This window comes from Didymella exigua (genome assembly GCF_010094145.1).
Source record: "Didymella exigua CBS 183.55 unplaced genomic scaffold M421scaffold_26, whole genome shotgun sequence".
NCBI classification, from domain to species: domain Eukaryota; kingdom Fungi; phylum Ascomycota; class Dothideomycetes; order Pleosporales; family Didymellaceae; genus Didymella; species Didymella exigua.
In genome coordinates, this window is record NW_022984800.1 from 327,222 (window position 1) to 346,092 (window position 18,871).

The window sequence follows — 18,871 nt, forward strand, 5'->3', positions numbered from 1 at the left end:
CATGCCAGCCATGCCACCTCTTTCCCAGCCCCCACTCCACCCGTTAATGGCACACCTAGTGACTCCGTCCGTCCGTATCGTTGCATGTTGGTCGCTGCGCCGCGTTGGAGACCGGGCTCGCACGTTCCATAGACTTGATCTGTTCGAGTGGATCCTAGCACCTCAGCAGTTCAGAGTGGAGAGCGGTGGTTGGAGTGTGGACCATGGTTGACGCGTAGGCTTTAGCGTGCACGGGTCGAATTGAGTGTTTGGTACGGAGCACGGATTTGGGGCCGGGGAAGTCGTGTGAGGCTGTGAGCGTGGCAGTAAGCGCTGTTCGGTTGTCTGGGATACCTACTGCATTGCGTTGCAGCTCTTCTTGATGCAAGCGTCGGCTATGTGGATGGTGGAAGTTAGTTCCTGAAGGACGCTTTCGGTAGGACCAGCGAGCTACGAGCCACGGATCTACAAGTAGTCGATCGGTCTATCACAACTATTTGGCGGCTCGTTGTGACAGGATTACATCTCCAATTCATTCTTGTGAAATCACTTATGCAAGCGGCGCTGTCTGTATGAAGTCACTGAGCACATTCCTCTGAGCTTCATCAAAGGCGCTAAGGGTGACATCGAGCTCTGATAATCACCGAACTCAATATTGTTTGCCAAAAGAGTTCGAAGGACCTCGCTTTCGGGTACGGAGAACCTTTGCCAACGTTTATTCCCGCCACCATCGTCAAATTTCATGACAGGCCGCAAAGAGCCGCCTTCCGCAGTTGCAAGCGGGTCGTTAAAGATCCATACAGCACTGATCTTGGACATTCGGCCGAATGATAGGCAAAGTGACAGATGGGAAACCCCAGCATCTATTACGGATACCGCGGAGCTGCAATCAATAAATTTGTCTGAATTGGGATTTTCAGCGATGTATTGCTTTGAGACAAAAAGAAATCTTGGAGATGATCTGAGGTGTCAGGTCGTTTCAAGATGGCAGACTGCAGTGTCTCCCCGGACAGAACGGCCAAACGCACGTAGGTATGTCGTGCGCGGTATGCGGAGGCGGAAGCGAATGCGCCGTGATAGCAAGCGGCTCTGCTCGCTGCGAGATGGGAACCTGCCTGCCGCCGCTATGGGACGCTGCATTGCAGCGGCAATCGCTATGTATGTCTCAGAATGCGCCTCCCTCTGTATTGTTACGATTCAGAGACAATTATTGTCACTGCTGGCACATGTTCGAATGCCCGGCCCCTCAGCCCTTGAAGCAAGGGAGCACTTGCACGTAATTCACGGCGGGGTAAATCCATCCATGAAACAACCCTAGCTCGTTATACGAAGTACGATCCTGCTGTTGCCGAACAACGTTCCTTCATGAAGGAGAGATATCGGGAAAGGCAAGAATAGACTAGCGGTGTGGGTGTTTGTGTTCTCCAGGATGCTTGTTCACGGCTCGACGGATAACCGCGTTAATTGCCCCCTCACTTCGACCGCTGAAGTCTGTTGAGGCCGTCGATGAGCATCTGGAGTTTTTACACAAGGCGCTAGAGAATGCTGCAGCAAGCGAGCCGGACACAAGAGCATGAGGTGAGATGACAAGCAGTGGGGCAAAATGTCTCCACGCACGACCGGTGAGCTCAGCCATGCTAGGCCATGCCACCAATCACAGGACAATCTGGGACCCCACGACACTCGTCCGGGATGCAAGGAGCGGCGGTGGCTTTCTGCTCTGTCCAGACCCCGATAACGTTTCTGCTGGCTTTCAACGTGGCCTGCTATGATTGGCGGGATGCGCTATCTGATCGGTTCGTTATGGATTCGAGCACTGATCGACATCGCTTTCGAGTTCGGGGAGCTGCAGTCTTCGACTTCTCGAGGACGGATCAATCTGGCACAATCTGCAAGATCCATAGCAAGAATGTCACAGACACAGGTGTAGCGTGTGCAACTGCACGCAAGACGGTGTTGCAGCAGTTCGCTCTGGTCATGCTCGACAGGCAGAATGAGGAGGGGTCACTCCACAGGGATACCCTTCATCACACGCATATGCAAAGGCGGGTAGGTGCATTCGAAACCCAGCCTATTGAAGTGCATTCCTCGCCCAAGTGCAGCCGTATTGCGGGAATGCCTCACAGCTGCAGGAACGCTTGTCGACAGATCGCAGCTGCTGTTTGAGCTGTTCGAGCTGTCCATGAGCAGGATTGAATGCTCAGCGCACACATTTACCCATCGGTAACCATTACAGGCAATCCATTGACTGTCAACCGCATCTGATCACGAACAGGCTGAGTTTGAAATGTGTTCCTGCCAGATCTAGAGCGGTCTCCCTGTGTGTCGACCTCCATGTGTCAAACAAGAGACGCACAGTCCCCACTGCGTGGCCACTTACGAGAACATTATTGTTGTGCTCGAGGCGATGGCTGATACCATTTCCGGGGACCAATTGGTAGTTCTAGCTGCCAGAAGTAGAACACAGTTTGCGCATGATCAGCTCGCCCCTGTTTCTGAGGGGTCGACGTTTGACGATGATTCAGACCCGCGTGTCATTCTGGTGGTGGTGGTGGTCAGCATGCCCGCTGAATCCAAGTCATGTACACACGGGCGCGGGCCTTCTCCACGATCCGCTCCCACCTCGCGCCGGATGCGATGCACTGCACGTTTAAATTGACCTGTGCATTTGCTAGACACATTGACCCACGCGACGATGGTATGACCGAGCCTTGCTGAAGGGATGATGGAGAATTCAGCTACCACATGGTGACACAGTACGGGATCGCTTACGATTCTCGTGGTACCACAAGCTTCCTTAGGCTTGCCGCCGTGTCACCAGGCTGCAAGGGCATGGATCCTCGGTCTCGACCTGGTATTGATTGATCTCAGTTGATGATGCGCTCCTCTGAACGCTGCTCATCTGATATCGTCATTTGGTGATACAAGTGCAAATCAGAGCTTGTTGGCCATCAGTTATCACTGCCACGTTTACTTGTTAACGTTTAGAGAATGAGAGCGAGGATGTTCGTCGTTGTAGTGGGGATTGCACATCTTCCATGTGGTATCTAAGACCGAATGAGATGCGAACAGTTGGGTTGGCGCGTCCAATGCGGCCAGGCTGGCACAATGCCATCTGTCAGGTGTGGCTGGCACGATATCTGAACCAGTCGCCCTCCAACCGTTCGCATGGAAGTTGCATGAATCGAGCCGGCCTGTCCCGCACATTGCGCCGTATTACGGGCCCCGCGACGGTGACATTCCACTTGTTCAGCATCCGATGTGTTCTACTTCTGGCAAGACACGAGCTTGCAATGTTCGGCGCATGTGCAGGGTGCAGGAGCATCGTAGCGCAGCAATTGTTTCAGCTTACTGCAATTGTCGACTTGTGTAGCAGCGTCTCGCACCATCCAAGGTGCTGGGATTCTGAATCCGACAGCGAGGGAGACACGGTCATGGAGCTTTGCACGGGTGGCTGTTGGAGAGATGAGGCAAGAAGGCATGACTGAGCTGGCCCCATCCCAACGAGGGCTAGCGGACAACACATCACTCACACCGCAAGTAGACGTCGCCCTATCATCCAGCACGGCATCCACATCTAACACCACGCCTGGTCGCACAATCGGCACGTTTGTCGAGTGAATTCATTCTGGGTGGGAGTCGAGCTGTGAGCACAAGTGGAGACGAGCGGTGCCGCGGCGCTCACATTTCGCTGAGTGTGGCTCGTCTCGTCCTCTCACGTCCTCTCATTGCTCACCCTGCTGGCATGACATGAGCGTCGCACTCTCTCGAGTCTCCACGTTGCACATGCTCACTCTGGAGTCGCTCGCTTCGCGCCTCTGAATCTTGTCGACATTGTTGAATGTTGGCCTCGCGTGGGCAATCGATAGACACTCTCTCCTGCCTGCTTCAGACTTCAGACTGTCCAGGTTGTCGGAATGCGATATCCATCCAACCACAGCTGGCTTGTTCAATCCTGCCTGGGCTGGGCAGCGAGGATATGGCTGGCACGGCCTACCGTCCGTCTCTCCCGTGCCCATCCCTGCGACAGAGTCGTTGGATCTCGCCCACGGGCATTTAATTAGCCTGAGGGAGCGTCAGCTCGAGATGCCCAGACCACCTTGCTCGAGTTCGCAGACTGTCCTGCCCGAAGCATCGATGCCCGTTTTGAAAGCGGAAACAATGACGAGCATGTGCCGCGGCAGTTAAGCCTGCGTTTCAGAATGTGAGCGCTGCGGACCGACAGCGGGAAGTCTGCTTCTGTGGAGCTCGACGCTCAGTTCCGGACTCTGCGTTGAGGCTTTCCGCTACTTTGACTTGCATCGTCAGCGCATATCAACGCGCCTGCCGGGCCACTCAGCGCGCTCAGCTGCCCGCCCGTGGAAGTGCTGAAGGCTTTCCAACAGGGTCAGCTTCCCGATCGCTCGCTGGGATGGTGCTTTCTGGCCCTCGGTCTGTGCATGTTGGCATCCGCAACAGCACCGGCTGCGGCTTATTAAGAAACGTCTCTTATCACCTCCGTAACTTTGCTGGAGCTCCACAGCGATCATCTCCGGTTGTTCTGACTGGCCATCAGAAAGCCAGCCATCAGCTCCCTATCGGGGGCCCAGCCGATGCTTCAGGAAGCGGGATGCTCTCTGTTGAAAGAGTAGGCGCCCGCTAAGTCTGGCGCAGCACCCCTGCACAAAGCCAGGTCGTCAACCGTCGAGGATGGATCGTGGTGCTGGCGGGCGCCACGAGAATAGCAATTGCTCCGCCGTTTCTGCACCCTGACGGTCCTGGCGCGGCAAGCAGGGCTCGTCGGCCGATCTGCTGTGCCTCTGTCTTGTCGTGCGGATGCTGACTTCTGCCGTCAGGTGGCTGGACGTAGAGCATCTCGCTTGCGTGCATAGTCGCCGTGGTATAGGCCTGGTAACCCTGTCCTTGCCAGCCTGTCCTCCATGCAGCGTCTGTGACGGCCGATCAGCCCAGTCAGCATGCACCGTGGCGGCCGTCTGTGCTTCTCGAGCGCGAAACGGTCGTCTTCTCACGGGACTGTTGCTTCTCGGCCCAGGCTGGGAGCGCAAGCCGGGCCACCCCAATCCTGGCTTGCACCGATGGCCGCCGCCACCAAGCCCAAAGCGAATTTAGATTGTGTGCGAGCGGCGGCTCGTGGGTGCGTTTTGCTGAGCGTCCCCAGAAGATCTCCACCACCCGTCTCTAGGCACAGCTACAGCACAGCGTGCGCTTTCGACGCATCTGAATCTGACGGCCAGCGCTGTGGCAGGCATTCTCCATCGCAGACCAGTCCTGGTGCCGCCGTTGATGCAAACTCGCGCCGTCCCGTCGAGCAGCGACATCATCGCGCACTGCGGATCGAGCTGCCCGGGGCGTCGATAGCGCACTGACGTTGTAGGGACACGCCGTCTGAAAAAGAGCCCATCCTCGGACGGACTGCATTGCGGGGCGTGCGTGGCTCGCCTGTCTCGGTCAGCCCTCTTAGCTGCGGCCTGCCTGCTCTCGAGCCTGCAGAGAATCCTGCAGCACCGCCGACGAGAACGACCTCTCTTCTCCACACTCGCCATACAACTAGCATCGCCGTGAGTATTACACTCTCTGCGTCCGTTCGTTGAGGCATTGGTACGTTCATTCCTGATTCTGCTCCTCAATACAAGACAACCACATTTGTTCCGGACCCAGACCAGCGATTCCCGTGCTCTCGCCTATCTCGTTGTCTGGTTTGGTTGGTTGTCCGTTGGTTGGGGGCTCGGACTAGCTCCCAAGTCCATCCCAACCACCTCCGCCTCAATACCTCCGCCTTCCCACGCAGTCAGCTACACGCAGTTCTGTTGGCTCCTGTTCCTACTCATAGATTGGCGGAGGTCGGCATTCGTCGCTTTCTTGTTCACCTTTGTTGCCCCTCGCAGCTACTGACGTGTGAGTCGCGTAGTGTTCTTTTTGCTGGAGCTGCAGCCATCGGTATTGATACTGCACGGCCCGCGATTGACGAGCGCCACGACATTACGACCTCACGACGACTCGAGACGACACAACTTGACAGTAGATGAACTCAGCTGTTGCAGAACTTATCGCTATTGTTCTAGGCCGGCATTCGTCAATTCGTCATTGAGCGTGTTTGAAACGACTTCGAAAGCATTGCGATTTCTCGATTAACGATTGCAACGACGTTACGACTGGCTTTTTGACTGTACAGCATTGTTTGCAGCGTTCGAGCACAGGTCAGCGTGTACGTTGAACATTCCATTGTTCCTGCTGTTCGGGATCTACTTGGTGAGTGATTCCAATCTACCACTGTCCAGATCGCGTACCCTTCCCCAAAACCAGCAGATCCTTACGAATGTAATGTGGACGTTTGATCCAGAGTGTTTGTGCGTGCGGAACGCGACCCTAGCGGACCCTGGAAATGTTGACCAGTGTACCCATGACCTTGTTTGGTTCAAACAAACAACTGACTTGCGGTGAAGGTGTCCGCCTCGTCGCGCATCCAGTTATATCACAGCAAGCCTATCGTCTCAGCGAGTTTTGCATAGCTTTGCCGTTACATCTGCACGACAACGCGCTCGGCTATCTCTTGCCTAGACTCGAGGATTCCTACCAGAATCTTCTTCGAAATCGATACCTCGCGCGCGCAAGCGAGCATCTGTCAATACCGTAAAGCTGGAGCTGCCATCGATCTCGTCGGTCCACGCCCGCGGCCCTGTTGATACTTGGTACAACTCACAGTACACGCCTAAGACTGCTGCATCAGCCGAGCGTCTGCCAGCACTTTCCCAGGTCCAATCCTACTCAACCTTCTCCAGTGGGTCATCCACAAACTCGTCGCCTCGAAGTGATTCGATAAGTGGTGGTTCAGTCGCGAGCTCGAGCACTTCGTACGCTGCCTCGGTGCACGGCCAGACTGCAGGGTTCAAGACATCCTCCCCCGAGCAGACGCCACAGTCATTGAACCGCGACGGTCAGCCATTGCATGCGCAATCGCAGCAAAGCTCCCCGTACGGCACTCAAAACAGCTTCGGCTACCCGCAACCGGGCTACAGCAGCATGAACCAGATGCAATCGTACGCCGACGTACACCCGCCCCACATGTCTGCTGCCACCGCACATGCACCCGCCTCTGGCCCGCCCGCAGGACTTTCTCATTACTCCTACCCGCAACAGCCATCAATGTTGCAGCCTGGCCCTCAGTATGGTTCGGCGCCACCAGGCTACCCTTCCTATGGTTACGGTAACGGCGTTCCTTCACAGCTACCAGCATCATCATCCATGAACAGCTCCATGGTGCCTTCCACAATTCAGCTTCCTGGTAAGCCCATGTGTTCATTTTATCTTATCTGCCTGCTGACGAGATGCAGCAATGTCCTCAGGCGCACCAGCCCCTGCACCACAGAGCTACCAGACCCACACGTTCGACCATACTGGACAGGTCGCACCGCCAGGAATGAAGCCTCGTGTGACCGCTACGCTCTGGGAAGATGAGGGCAGTCTCTGCTTCCAGGTGGAGGCAAAGGGCGTGTGTGTTGCCCGTCGCGAAGACAACCACATGATCAACGGCACGAAGCTTCTCAACGTGGCGGGCATGACAAGAGGTCGCCGAGATGGTATCTTGAAGAGCGAGAAGACCAGGCACGTCGTCAAGATCGGCCCTATGCATCTCAAGGGGGTTTGGTAAGTGTTTTGGCAGCCATTCCAAGATACAATCGCTTATATGCTACAGGATCCCTTTCGAACGTGCGCTCGAATTCGCGAACAAGGAGAAGATTACTGAATCATTGTACCCTCTCTTTGTTCACGACATCGGAGCCCTACTCTACCACCCTACGAATCAGAACAGGCAAAGTGTAGGAAGCGCCGCCATGGCCGCTGTTGGTCGTCCTCGATCTGACAGTGTGCAGACTGCTCAAAGATACCTAGCAGGGCCCACCACATCACAGCCTCCTGCTCTTCACCACCACCACTCCATGAGTAACCCGATCGGTACGGCTATGTCGCAGCCTCCGCATGCCATTCAGCCACACCCGTCTGCCGGGCGACCTGGCCTTGACCGTGCTCACACATTCCCCACACCGCCTACAAGTGCGTCGAGTATCATGGGTCTGGGTAACCAAGGCAGCTCGTACGAGTGGAATGGCGCCAATGTGCAGGGCGCCCCAAGCAATCAGCCGCTTTCCATCGACACTGGTCTGAGCAACGCCCGTTCCGTGCCAACAACGCCGGCAAGCACACCTCCGGGCGCCGTACAGCAGGGCATCTCATACCCTTCTGCGCAAAGTTATGATGGCTCCAGGCCCATGTACTCTGCGCCTCCCTCTCAACCTGGCCAGTACCACACTCAAGGTCAGTCCATGATGGGATACCGCAATGATGGCCAGTATCCCAAGACTGAGATGGCGCCACCGTCTAGGATCACCGAAGTCCCGGATGAGAATGAGGTCAAGCCTGCTGATGGATCGTTGTCGCAATCCAACGACCAAGGCAGCGCACCCAACGGGGGCGAAGGCGATCACGAACAGGATCACGAGTACACTCATTCCAACGCTCCTTACAATGGTAACAGGAGTGCTTATGGCTATAACCACAACGGTGCTCAGGGAGCAATGCACCCCGACCATCCACACTTGTCACCGGAGATGACCGGATCCCCACACCAAAATGGCTCAGGTCGCGCAACCCCACGCACCACAGCAACCACAGGGCAAGCGTGGAGCTCAGGCTACCCCACCCCTCAGCGTCAGGGACTTCCCTCGAGCAACCTCTACAGCGTCATGAGCAGTGATCCCCGCTCTGCTCCCAACGCCAGTGCCTCTCACGACGGCTACCCAGGTCCCACACAGTACGCAAGCCAAGGCTACCCTGCTACAAATGGCATGGGTTCGGCAAAACGTAGTCGCGACGACGACGAACAAGAAGCCTACCGCCCCGACAGCGTCCAGGGTGATGACATGGGTGGCCTCAAGAGGCGCAAGACCATGGAAGGAGGTGCAGTTGGCCCCTACGCCCAAGGTCCTACACCCGGCATTCAGCGTGCTCATACAATGCAATCTCAACCTCAGCGTGTGCAGAGGTAGCGCAGCAGCTGCGTCCGTTGACGCCGCAGCTGATGATCGTCATCTGCGATGTCGAAGGCGATGCGGCTCGACTTTGGCCTCCACTCGAAAGGAGCGACCCAACCCCAACCTTCAATCATAGTCAACGAGGACGTTTCCTTCTGTTGATTGACCATTTTCATTTTCTGTCATGTCTACATTTCCGCACCTCGGCATTCACGACCTTAACGACCAGTTTGGCAGTATCCTGCACTTTCATTCTTACGATATACGACCTGCATACGGCACAAGCCAACCCTCGTTCATTTAGACGTTTTGGCTTCATGCTGCGGGTGGTGGTGTTGTATTTTCTTTCCCCAACCTCTGATCTTGTCGACGATTAACTAGGGCAAAGCATTGCTACTGTTTAGCGCGCTGTCGGAACCTACCACTCATCTCACAGCTGTCTCGACCATGGATAATTTCAGACCCACTCTCAGGCAGCGCGTTACTCAATGCTCTCAACGAACATATACACCCACGTTTGTGTCGCACAATACCACGAGTCTCACCCTACATGTGACGAAGACCAAGCGATAACGAATACAAAGACAAAATGATGTGTGCTTTCGGCGAGCAGGCATGCTTGCAGCATTCTCTATCGCCTTATTGTTCTTAGTTGCGGAGACTGAGATCTAGGCGCTCTGCTTATATGCACACGAGCAGTCGCCGGATGCTCACGGCAGTATCTTTACAATCGATGGTGTAGGGGCTAGTGTTTACTCTTATGAACCCTGACGAGCCTAGGACGACGGAGAACCTTATGATAATGAGGGAATCAAAAGCTCTTCTTTTTAGTCCGGTCTTCTGTTGTTTTCGAGTGATGTGTCCTCGTCTTGACATGTCTTCCTTGCGATGCAGTGACGTGGAGTTTGAGCTTCGAGGAGGTGGTTGAGTGAGTGAAGCTCCATTCATCGATATCAAAAGTGAAGCCATCAACGCCCGACCTCCTCTCATCCCTACATGCAAATCCACGGTATGAGCTGGCAGCAGTGGACAAGCTCCAGCGGACGGCGTCTTGTTTGCGCATGCAGCGGCCCCGCGCCTGCTGTCAAATGATAGTCTCCCAGGGACAGAAGAAAGCAGCCCTGCAGGCAGCATATACGTGCACATGCAATGCACGGCTTGCGCCCGTCTCGAGCCAGTATACTGCTTGACAGCTGCCTGCATCGCCATACATGCATGTCCATGTGTAGATGTGCGCATTACGTTAGCGCCGGCGTACTCAGTCGCACCTGCCCCTCGACGCCGCCCAACCGTGCCCATCTTGGCAGGTGCCCCACCGCGTCATCAGGGCAGAGACTAAGCAGGACGAGGAGAACACAAACGTCGAACGCGCAACGCAGAACGAGGCTGAGCCAGGCAGTGACTTTGCAGCCTTTGCCTCTGCGACTATCTTTACACCCGCCCTCTCACGTACCGCAGTCTCCTGCACACCACCACAGCCATGAACATCATCAAGCTGCAGAGGTAAGCTTCCACGGAGATGGCCCAGATCCCACAGCGACTGACGCCCATTGCGCGCAGAAAGTACCCCCAGTTCGAACAGGGCGAGATCTTCGGCCTGCAGGACGCTTTCCGCAAGCTCGACGTCGACGACAAGGGCTACCTCGACGAGGCGACAGTCATCAAGGCCACCCAGCAGACAGAGCACCAGCCGTACGATGTAGTGCGTCAGGCCCTGAAAGAGGTCGAGCTCGACAGCTCGCGGCGAGTAGAGCTGGACGACTACGTAGACCTCATCTCCAAGCTGCGTCAGTCGTCGCCGGCGCAGCAGCGCATGAGCACCGGCCCTACACGCCCGCGCGCAGTATCCGGTGCTGCCGGCAGCGCGCCCTCAACCCCCAAGCACGCCTCGAAGCCTAGTATCGGCACCGGAGGCGGCAGGATTCAGGTGCAGGGCTCCTCCGCAAATGTCACCCACACCATCAACGAGGACGAGCGAACCGAGTTCACGCGCCACATCAATGCTGTCCTCGCCGGCGACCCAGATATTGGCGACCGCCTGCCCTTTCCCACTGACACCTTCGAGATGTTTGACCAGTGCAAGGATGGTCTCGTGCTGTCTAAGCTGATCAACGACAGTGTACCAGACACAATCGACGAGCGTGTTCTGAACAAGCCGGGCAAGAAGATCAAGTCGCTGAACAACTTCCACTTCACTGAGAACAACAACATTGTTATTGAGTCGGCAAAGGGTATCGGGTGTTCCGTTGTTAACATTGGCAGTGGAGACATTATCGAGGTACGCGAGCATCTCATCCTGGGCTTGATCTGGCAGGTCATCAGGAGAGGTTTGCTCGGCAAAATTGATATCAAGTTACACCCCGAGCTGTACAGACTGCTGGATGACGATGAGACACTCGAGCAGTTCCTGCGCCTTCCCCCGGAGCAGATCCTCCTACGATGGTTCAACTATCACCTGAAGAATGCAAAGTGGCATAGAACGTAAGTCGTGGCGAAGGTCCGAATGTCAGGAAACGATCTGCTAACACAAGTAGCGTGACCAACTTCTCCACAGACGTGAAGGATGGCGAGAACTACACCGTTTTGCTTAACCAATTAGCGCCAGAGACCTGCTCTCGCTCGCCGCTTCAACAGAACGACCTACTTCAGCGCGCCGAGATGGTCCTCCAGAACGCGGACGCTCTCGACTGCCGCAAATTTTTGACACCGACATCGCTCGTTGCTGGTAACCCCAAGCTCAATCTTGCTTTCGTTGCCAATCTGTTCAACACACATCCTTGCTTGGACCCCATCACCGAGGAAGAGAAAGCCGAGATCGAGGACTTCGATGCGGAGGGCGAGCGTGAAGCTCGTGTTTTCACACTCTGGCTGAACTCCTTGGATGTCAAACCTGTTGTACAGTCCTTTTTCGAGGATCTCAAAGACGGCACCGTTCTTCTCCAGGCGTACGACAAGGTCATTCCCGGTAGTGTCAACTGGCGACACGTCAACAAGCCCCGAGAAGGTCAGGAATTGATGCGCTTCAAGGCTCTCGAAAACACCAACTACGCCGTTGAACTAGGAAAGTCTGTACAATTCTCGCTCCCCGGCATTCAGGGCGCCGACATCACCGATGGTCAGCGCACACTCACCCTTGGTCTTGTCTGGCAGCTGATGCGCAAGGACATTGTCTCGACGCTCAAGGGTCTCGCTCAGAAGCTCGGCAAGCGCGAAATTTCGGACTCCGACATGATCAAGTGGTCGAACGACATGGCCCGCAAGGGTGGTCAGGGCAGCCAGATTCGCTCTTTCAAGGACTCGTCGCTCTCTAACGCCAAATTCCTCCTCGACGTGCTTGCTGGTATGAAGCCTGCGTACGTGGACTACGACCTCGTCTCACCGGGTCGCAACGACGAAGAGAGCTACCAGAACGCCAAGCTTGCCATCTCGATTGCACGAAAGATGGGTGCGACCATTTGGTTAGTGCCTGAGGATATTGTTGCCGTGCAGAGCCGCTTGATCACTACCTTCATCGGTAGCTTGATGAACACTTATGAGAAGATGGGTGGGCAGTAGATGTGACTTTGGCAGAAAAGATCTGATAGCGTTTGATGCGAGATATCTTGCGGTACGAAAAGAGTTGATCTTTATGAGTATTTGTCTATAGCAAAAAGCCCTTTATAGAGGGCGTCTCAATGAAGGTATAATCCCTGATCTCAATATTGCACTCCCGTACATCATTGTTCTGCCGGATACCCATAGCTGAGCTACGAGGATCACAGTAGTGCATAGACGTGAAGTGGGACAGGCCCATTCGATTAACCCAACGTCATCCCGCGCTGCACATACATTGGGTCGTCAGCCGCGGTGGTCTCTCAGGCTACGTCTCCAGGAAATGGACACGGAGCCTGCGCAGAGAGTCTTGTGGCTTCTCAAGTTCTTGTTCTGCAGAACTCTCCTTTCTGTGCGTTTATCTCAGATCGAAGTTGACCAATACTTCTACAATTGAGTGCTCCTCTGCACATCCAGTATTCGTATCCCTTGATCCAAATTGCGAGGTACCATAGCGCTCGAAATTCTATTCGGTTGTTGTTCTCGCGCTGCCCACGTTCGTCCCGTCGCCGTTGCTCGCCGGCCTGTCCTGGTGAAGGATACACCAACAAATCGCATCGTCGCCGCGAAATCGCCAGCACCAACCACAAATATGAGCATATCATCGGACACGAGACCGCAGATTTGCTTTGGTCTTTTCACCGCGGCCAGTCTAGTTGCTGGTCTTGCAAGTGTCCACACTCAATATTCATTGGCGCAGTCAGGTTTCGATGCATCTGCCGCCGACTGAACCGCGCCTTCATATGGCACTCCATAGGAAGAAAAGTTCCAAACTTATGTGCGGCAAGCGGTTCTGATGAGCATTAATCTGTTGGACTCACACGACTCGATTCCATCAGCATACCTTCCTCGAGGTTGTCCTTCGACGAAACTACGCTTTGGTAGATCTCGAACCTCAGATAGAACTGAAATCTCCTAGACTGACCCAGTCCATCAAGGCGACGCCATGTCAAGCAATTTTGCAACCGATTTGTCATCAAAGCCTTCTTGGAGGTCTTCGGCCGTAAAACTATGAGCTTTCGGTCACACACACTACAGCTGCTGCTATGCTGACAAAGAGACGGGCAAGCTTATTGTCGCGAACTAGAAAGGTTACGAAGGGATAGGTGCGGCAAGATGAAGAGTTGTAATGAAGACAAAAGTGGTAGAAGGCGGCAAAAAGACCTGAACTGTGGTTGAGCAGGCAAAGTCTACCGGTACAGAGGGGTTCAAAGCGGGGGATACAACGCCGATGTCGATGCCAGCCGCAGGAAGGGAAATGACATACGAGACGGAACCGCAGCCACCCAAGCTATCGCTCTTTCGAAAAGCAGCACAGCGTATGCAGAGGCAGCGTGTAGATCAGGGCTCACGTTCACATCCAAAGCCACACCAATCTCTCCTACACCCTTCCGAACAATTTTTCAAGTAAGCTAAACTTTGCAAACTTACCACTTGTGTTCAAAAGATCAGGTACAATCATGCCAGCCCGTGCAGCATTCCTAGCGGTACGTACTACTGGTAGCTACTGCTACAAAACACTGCAGTACTATACAAGAAGTCCCTGTTTTGGTCTCTAGTAGTACAAGCAGTGGTGGAGTAGTAAAGAAGTACCCCATAATGCTATACTATGGCAAAGATATAGTAGTTAGGCATAAGGAAGTAAGATAAGCAAGATAGCTTAGAAAAAAACTCTACACATAGAAATCTTTCCGCCGTACTCCTACAGTACTACAGTATTACAGCTACTACTTTAGCTGATAGTATAGATTACCTACTATTTTTTAGTATCTAAATGCTACACCGTACAGTACTACCTACCGCTGAAAACGCTGGCCAGATGAGTATACAGGTATTGTCTAACCTTGTCTTAAAAGGTGTGTAGCTCCGGCTGGAATTTATAGAACCACTTGAATGTAGCCAAGCTGTTATGAGATTGCACCAGAATCTTTCGAGTTGCCTCTGAACAATGTCAATACACCTTCAGAACGAAGAACTTGACCCATAGAGCTCATTCACCATGAGCAGTATTCGGACATGGCTTTTCGCGGTACAACGAGGGTTCACTTGATTGGCTCAGATTCGACATGGAAGAGAATGCATAACCTTGTAGAAGTGCCATTTTGGAGGATTGAAAGATTGCGAGCACTTCTGCTGTCTACACATCGTGAGTCTGCCTTCGCGATCACGCACTCACAGCAGCCATACTAGCTCTCGCAAACGGCAGTCTCGCAGGAACCACCTCAGCCTCGAGCTCAGGTAATGAAAAACGCGGTCTGCGATAAGTGTAGCCGATGAAAGCGCCCTTCTTCCGAATCTCGAGCACGACTCTGCCCACCTCAGGATCGCGCAAAAGCTTATCACGTGGCCTCTTCGTCTCCTTCTTGCGATTTCTGATCTTTTGGAATCCCTGGTATATCTGCTGGTATACAGGAGGAAATCCGTTTGTCTGTTGAACCGTTGGATCCGCTGTTGGTGTTGACTGATCTTCGCCCAGCGGCTCCACACTGTCGATCACGGTGGCGCCGTCCATCTGGGCAACCTCGTAGCTCGAGCTATCGAGATGGTCTGATGCGCTCATGATCTCGGCTTCATCATCGAAGTACTTAGTAATTGGCTGGCTGCCGTGGACTCGAGGGACAATGGGCGGTCGTGCCAGGTGGAGCGTCGACCACTGTGTGTGGCGAAAGAATGGATGCGCCTTGATATCTTCAGCATCATTCGGGTAAACAATGTGTCCTGTCGATCTGAGGCTGCGGTAGCGTCTCGTCCCGATAGCTTTGTCGCGAAGCACCCAGTCGTTCTCACGGTAACGCTTGCACGATAAGCGATTCTGTCTGTCGTCAAGCAGCCGCATGATCAGTTCAATGGCATTTCGAGAAACTGGCATCAGGCGAACACGGTCTTTGGTCGGGCGCTGAAAGCGCGAGTCTGTGGGAAAGTGTAGGTGATGCTTGTGTTCCTGCAGAGTCAGCATGCGAAGCGCCGGAACAAGCGATCAGCTCACAAGAATCCGTTCCTTGGTCTTTTGACGGTTGTCTTGAAAGAACGGCGTGTATCCATATAGACACTGCACATAGTCAGTCCAGCTCGTAAGACAAACCCAGACAAACGAACCTCGAACAAGATGATACCAACACTCCACCAGTCGCATCGACCGTCATAATCTTCGCCTCTGATGACTTCAGGCGCCATGTACTGGCTAGTTCCCACGACGCTTTTGGCGAATTGCCGTCGTTGCGTGCGGTTGAGCCAGTCCAGTATGGGGCGATTTGCTGCATCCTGCTTAAGTCCATACCGTTGACGAAAAGCGGCCTGGCCATTGACGGAGTCAGTCGTTTTGAGCGCGGCTTGGCGTTTCCTCTCCTCATCGACATCCTGCTCATCGCCCTGAACCTCCAGATCGAGATCTTGCAGGAGACCGTGGCGCTGCTCGTGATAGTACCCTTGGTTGTGCATCCAGTGTCCATCAAACGCCAGGCCAAAGTCAGAGATCTTGAGATGTCCGGAAGCCGTTATCAAGAAATTATCAGGCTTGATGTCACGATGGATCCAATTCATCTTGTGTGCCTCTTCGATGCAGAGGATCATTTGAGCGATGTAGAACCTGGCCGCGCCCTCGTCAAGTATGTCTTCGCGTAAGAGTAGACCTAGAAAGTCGCCGCCCATCATGTACTCCATAACGAGATAGAGATTGGTGTTGTCTTGGAAGGAGGCGACCAAGGGCACAACCCAGCGCGAGTTTTCCGATGCTACGAGGAAGTCTCGCTCGGCCCGAAGATGTCCTTCCTGGCTATTTCGAAGCATGTCTGACTTGCGGATGACTTTCATGGCATAGACTTGCTTGGCCTTGCGAACAGGCAGAGACGGTCTCACTCCAATTCCAGAGGAAGTGTTCATGTTGTTGTGCCCAGCGTCAGAGCTGCTTCCACTGGAGCTGTTGATGTTGTCGCTCTTCTCACGCACCAAACGGACGACACCGAAGCTGCCTTTCCCAAGAACACGGACAATATCATAGTTCGAGATGTGGACGCCCTTTATGTTTTGTCTTGCGATAGTCTTCGACTTCATAACGCGAGTCTGGCGAAGATGATGAGTTTCAGCGGCGTACCATCGCTGCCTTTTGTATTGGCGTTGTTCATTTGGTAGAGCCATTGCGAAGATTTTTCGTTCAAGTTGGCGGCGGCGCAGCGACCTGGGTGAGACCTGCGTGCTCAGGAGCTGATTGAAATGGGATTCGAAGAAGATCTTGGCCACGGCAGCTTGCTCAACTGTAGCCACAGACGGCTTGATCAGACGTGGTGCGTCTTGACGAGGAAACCTTAGCCAATGTACCGCGTTCTGGTTTGGCATGGGATTATCCATGTGTGAGCCTGTGTTGGGTGCTTGTAGGGAGTCGTTGCGTGCGCGTTGTGCAGTCTCAGCAGATACGGGTCCGCCAGACGAGAAAATGGAGGTGGGGGCGGTAGATTGGCTCAAAGGACCATTGCTACTTTCTGGTCCACTCGAGAACTGTGAAGGAAGTGAAGACGTATTATTCATGCGGTCCGGTGAGGGTGTCTTCTCAATGGAGCTCTCAAGTCGAGATTCCTTAGTCAACACTGTGGGTCTGGAGCTGAGCTTTGGTCGATGAATGACTGTGGGATTGTGCAGAAGTGCGTTCGAGAGCTTGAGAGTGAGCTGCTGGGAAAGACCTGGCGTGGATCGACTCGTATGTAGGACGGCGGGAGCGAAACTTTTCGTCTCTGTGATAGGTTCAGACTCGCCGTCGTAGACAGCAGCATTGGTGAGTTGGGTAAGCGAGGACCCGGTATAGTGTAGGGTCAATTTAGGGGCGGCATTAAGGATGTTAGGTACGCTAGGGCTTCGAGTGGCATGTAGGTCTTCGGACTGAGAAGCTTCAGGGCGTTGAGTACCATCTGTCGTACTCGAGGACGTGTTGCAGGCCACTACAGCAGCTGTGGTATCGAGAACGGAGCCTGTGAGACGGTAAGACAGTGCTGGAAACATATGAGCAGTGAAGGGTTACCTTTCGTACGGAACATGGACATGATCTGGACGCCTTTTCGACGCAGGTCTCTCAATCTCCGCACGCCGCGCGGTGACTTAGGCGTCGCGTCAAGTGTCCCGTCAAGGAGGTCCTCAGGAGTGTGCTCGACGAGGCGGACCTTGCTCTTCTCGTTAGAGCTCGACTTCGTCTCGTCAACGCCCTTCCGCTTCCGCGTCGTGACAATTGACATCATCATCCTGGCGGTAGGAATAATGCGTGGTTTATCGTGATTACTGCTGGGTTAGTACTGGGTAACAATGCGGCTATGGTGGCCGATACTGAGCTATGCGCAGAGCATGTCAAAGGGAATGGACAGATTCGCGTGAGAAACGGCATGACTGAAGGTGATTGATCTTGGAAGGGACGAAAGCGACAAAGTGAGGAAGGAAGTACTGGAGGGAGAGCAAGCTCGATTTCGAAGAAAGTAGTCGCTACAAGTCGTGTCTTCCAAGAACACAACGTGCTCGGGTTTTTCACTGAAGCCTCCATTGCGTCGCGGCGCGTCAAGCAACTGGTTCACTCAGAGGACTGTCAAGATGCTTCCTGTGACATAGCACAAGGCGATCAGCATGCAGCCTTGCAGCAAATCGGCCTCAACGCGGGAATAGCGCGCTCTTGCGCAAGAGGCGGACAGGACCGGCATCTGCCAGCACACCTCGTGACGTGCATGCTGGTCCCTGGGCGTCGCATGATCCAGGTGCTCACCCGTGATTTGGCGGTGACCGGATGCTAGAGGGCTGATTGGGTTTCAGGTGCATTCTTCTGCTCGACACCCTCACCTTGGTCGTTCCTGACATCCAACATTGTGTTTTCAACTCTTCTTTGACAGCAACAGGACAAAAGTTGCACGTCGAGGTGCAGCCGTCAGCTAGCCCCGCTTTCTTCGTTTGTGGCGCTCCTTATCGCCTATCTATCGCGCAGCATCCAGCACGTCACACGTCCACGGGCTCACCTCACCACCGACCGCGTTTGCGAAACAGAAACGAGGCTGCGACCTCCGAGTCTGAGCCGTACGCTTGAAAAACCTTCCACAGTCCTCCCGGTGAGCTGTCTGCGTCACGTTCTCGGTCTGCTTGGGCACCTTACAGGGCGGTGCACCGTTTGAGACTCCTTCGATGGTACCGTAGCGCGTCGTGACGTCTCTCCGACGAACAGTCTTCTTTGATACCCCTTTGGCAGCCGGAGCATTGATCAGCTGCGATCGATTCCGCGTGCCACAACCCAAATTACAGCTTACTACTAT

The 18,871-nt window shown here is 54.2% G+C and overlaps 4 protein-coding genes across 4 annotated transcripts; 3 read left to right on the plus strand and 1 right to left on the minus strand.

The window, feature by feature from the left end:
* The first annotated feature begins 2,828 nt into the window (after window positions 1-2,828).
* On the plus strand, window positions 2,829-3,586 carry M421DRAFT_233377 (uncharacterized protein). The gene has a single exon (XM_033588423.1). The coding sequence runs from the start codon at window positions 3,018-3,020 to the stop codon at window positions 3,465-3,467; it is 450 nt and encodes a 149-aa protein (XP_033446116.1). The 5' UTR covers window positions 2,829-3,017; the 3' UTR covers window positions 3,468-3,586.
* Window positions 3,587-7,041: 3,455 nt separating this feature from the next.
* M421DRAFT_102945 (apses-domain-containing protein) lies at window positions 7,042-9,581 on the plus strand (the record flags this gene model as incomplete). The annotated part of the gene is made up of 4 exons (XM_033586845.1): window positions 7,042-7,261; window positions 7,311-7,623; window positions 7,673-8,958; window positions 9,445-9,581. 4 exons carry the CDS (start codon window positions 7,042-7,044, stop codon window positions 9,579-9,581), a joined length of 1,956 nt encoding a protein of 651 aa, XP_033446117.1.
* A 719-nt stretch (window positions 9,582-10,300) lies between these two features.
* Window positions 10,301-12,701, plus strand: M421DRAFT_423427 (plastin-3). Its single transcript, XM_033593467.1, has 3 exons — window positions 10,301-10,511; window positions 10,569-11,489; window positions 11,543-12,701. Exons 1-3 carry the CDS (start codon window positions 10,489-10,491, stop codon window positions 12,561-12,563), a joined length of 1,965 nt encoding a protein of 654 aa, XP_033446118.1. The 5' UTR covers window positions 10,301-10,488; the 3' UTR covers window positions 12,564-12,701.
* Window positions 12,702-14,763: 2,062 nt separating this feature from the next.
* M421DRAFT_7629 (kinase-like protein) lies at window positions 14,764-17,818 on the minus strand (the record flags this gene model as incomplete). Its single annotated transcript, XM_033597208.1, has 4 exons — window positions 14,764-15,540; window positions 15,586-15,648; window positions 15,696-17,557; window positions 17,608-17,818. The coding sequence occupies 4 exons, from the start codon at window positions 17,816-17,818 to the stop codon at window positions 14,764-14,766; spliced, it is 2,913 nt and encodes a 970-aa protein (XP_033446119.1).
* Window positions 17,819-18,871: the final 1,053 nt, after the last annotated feature.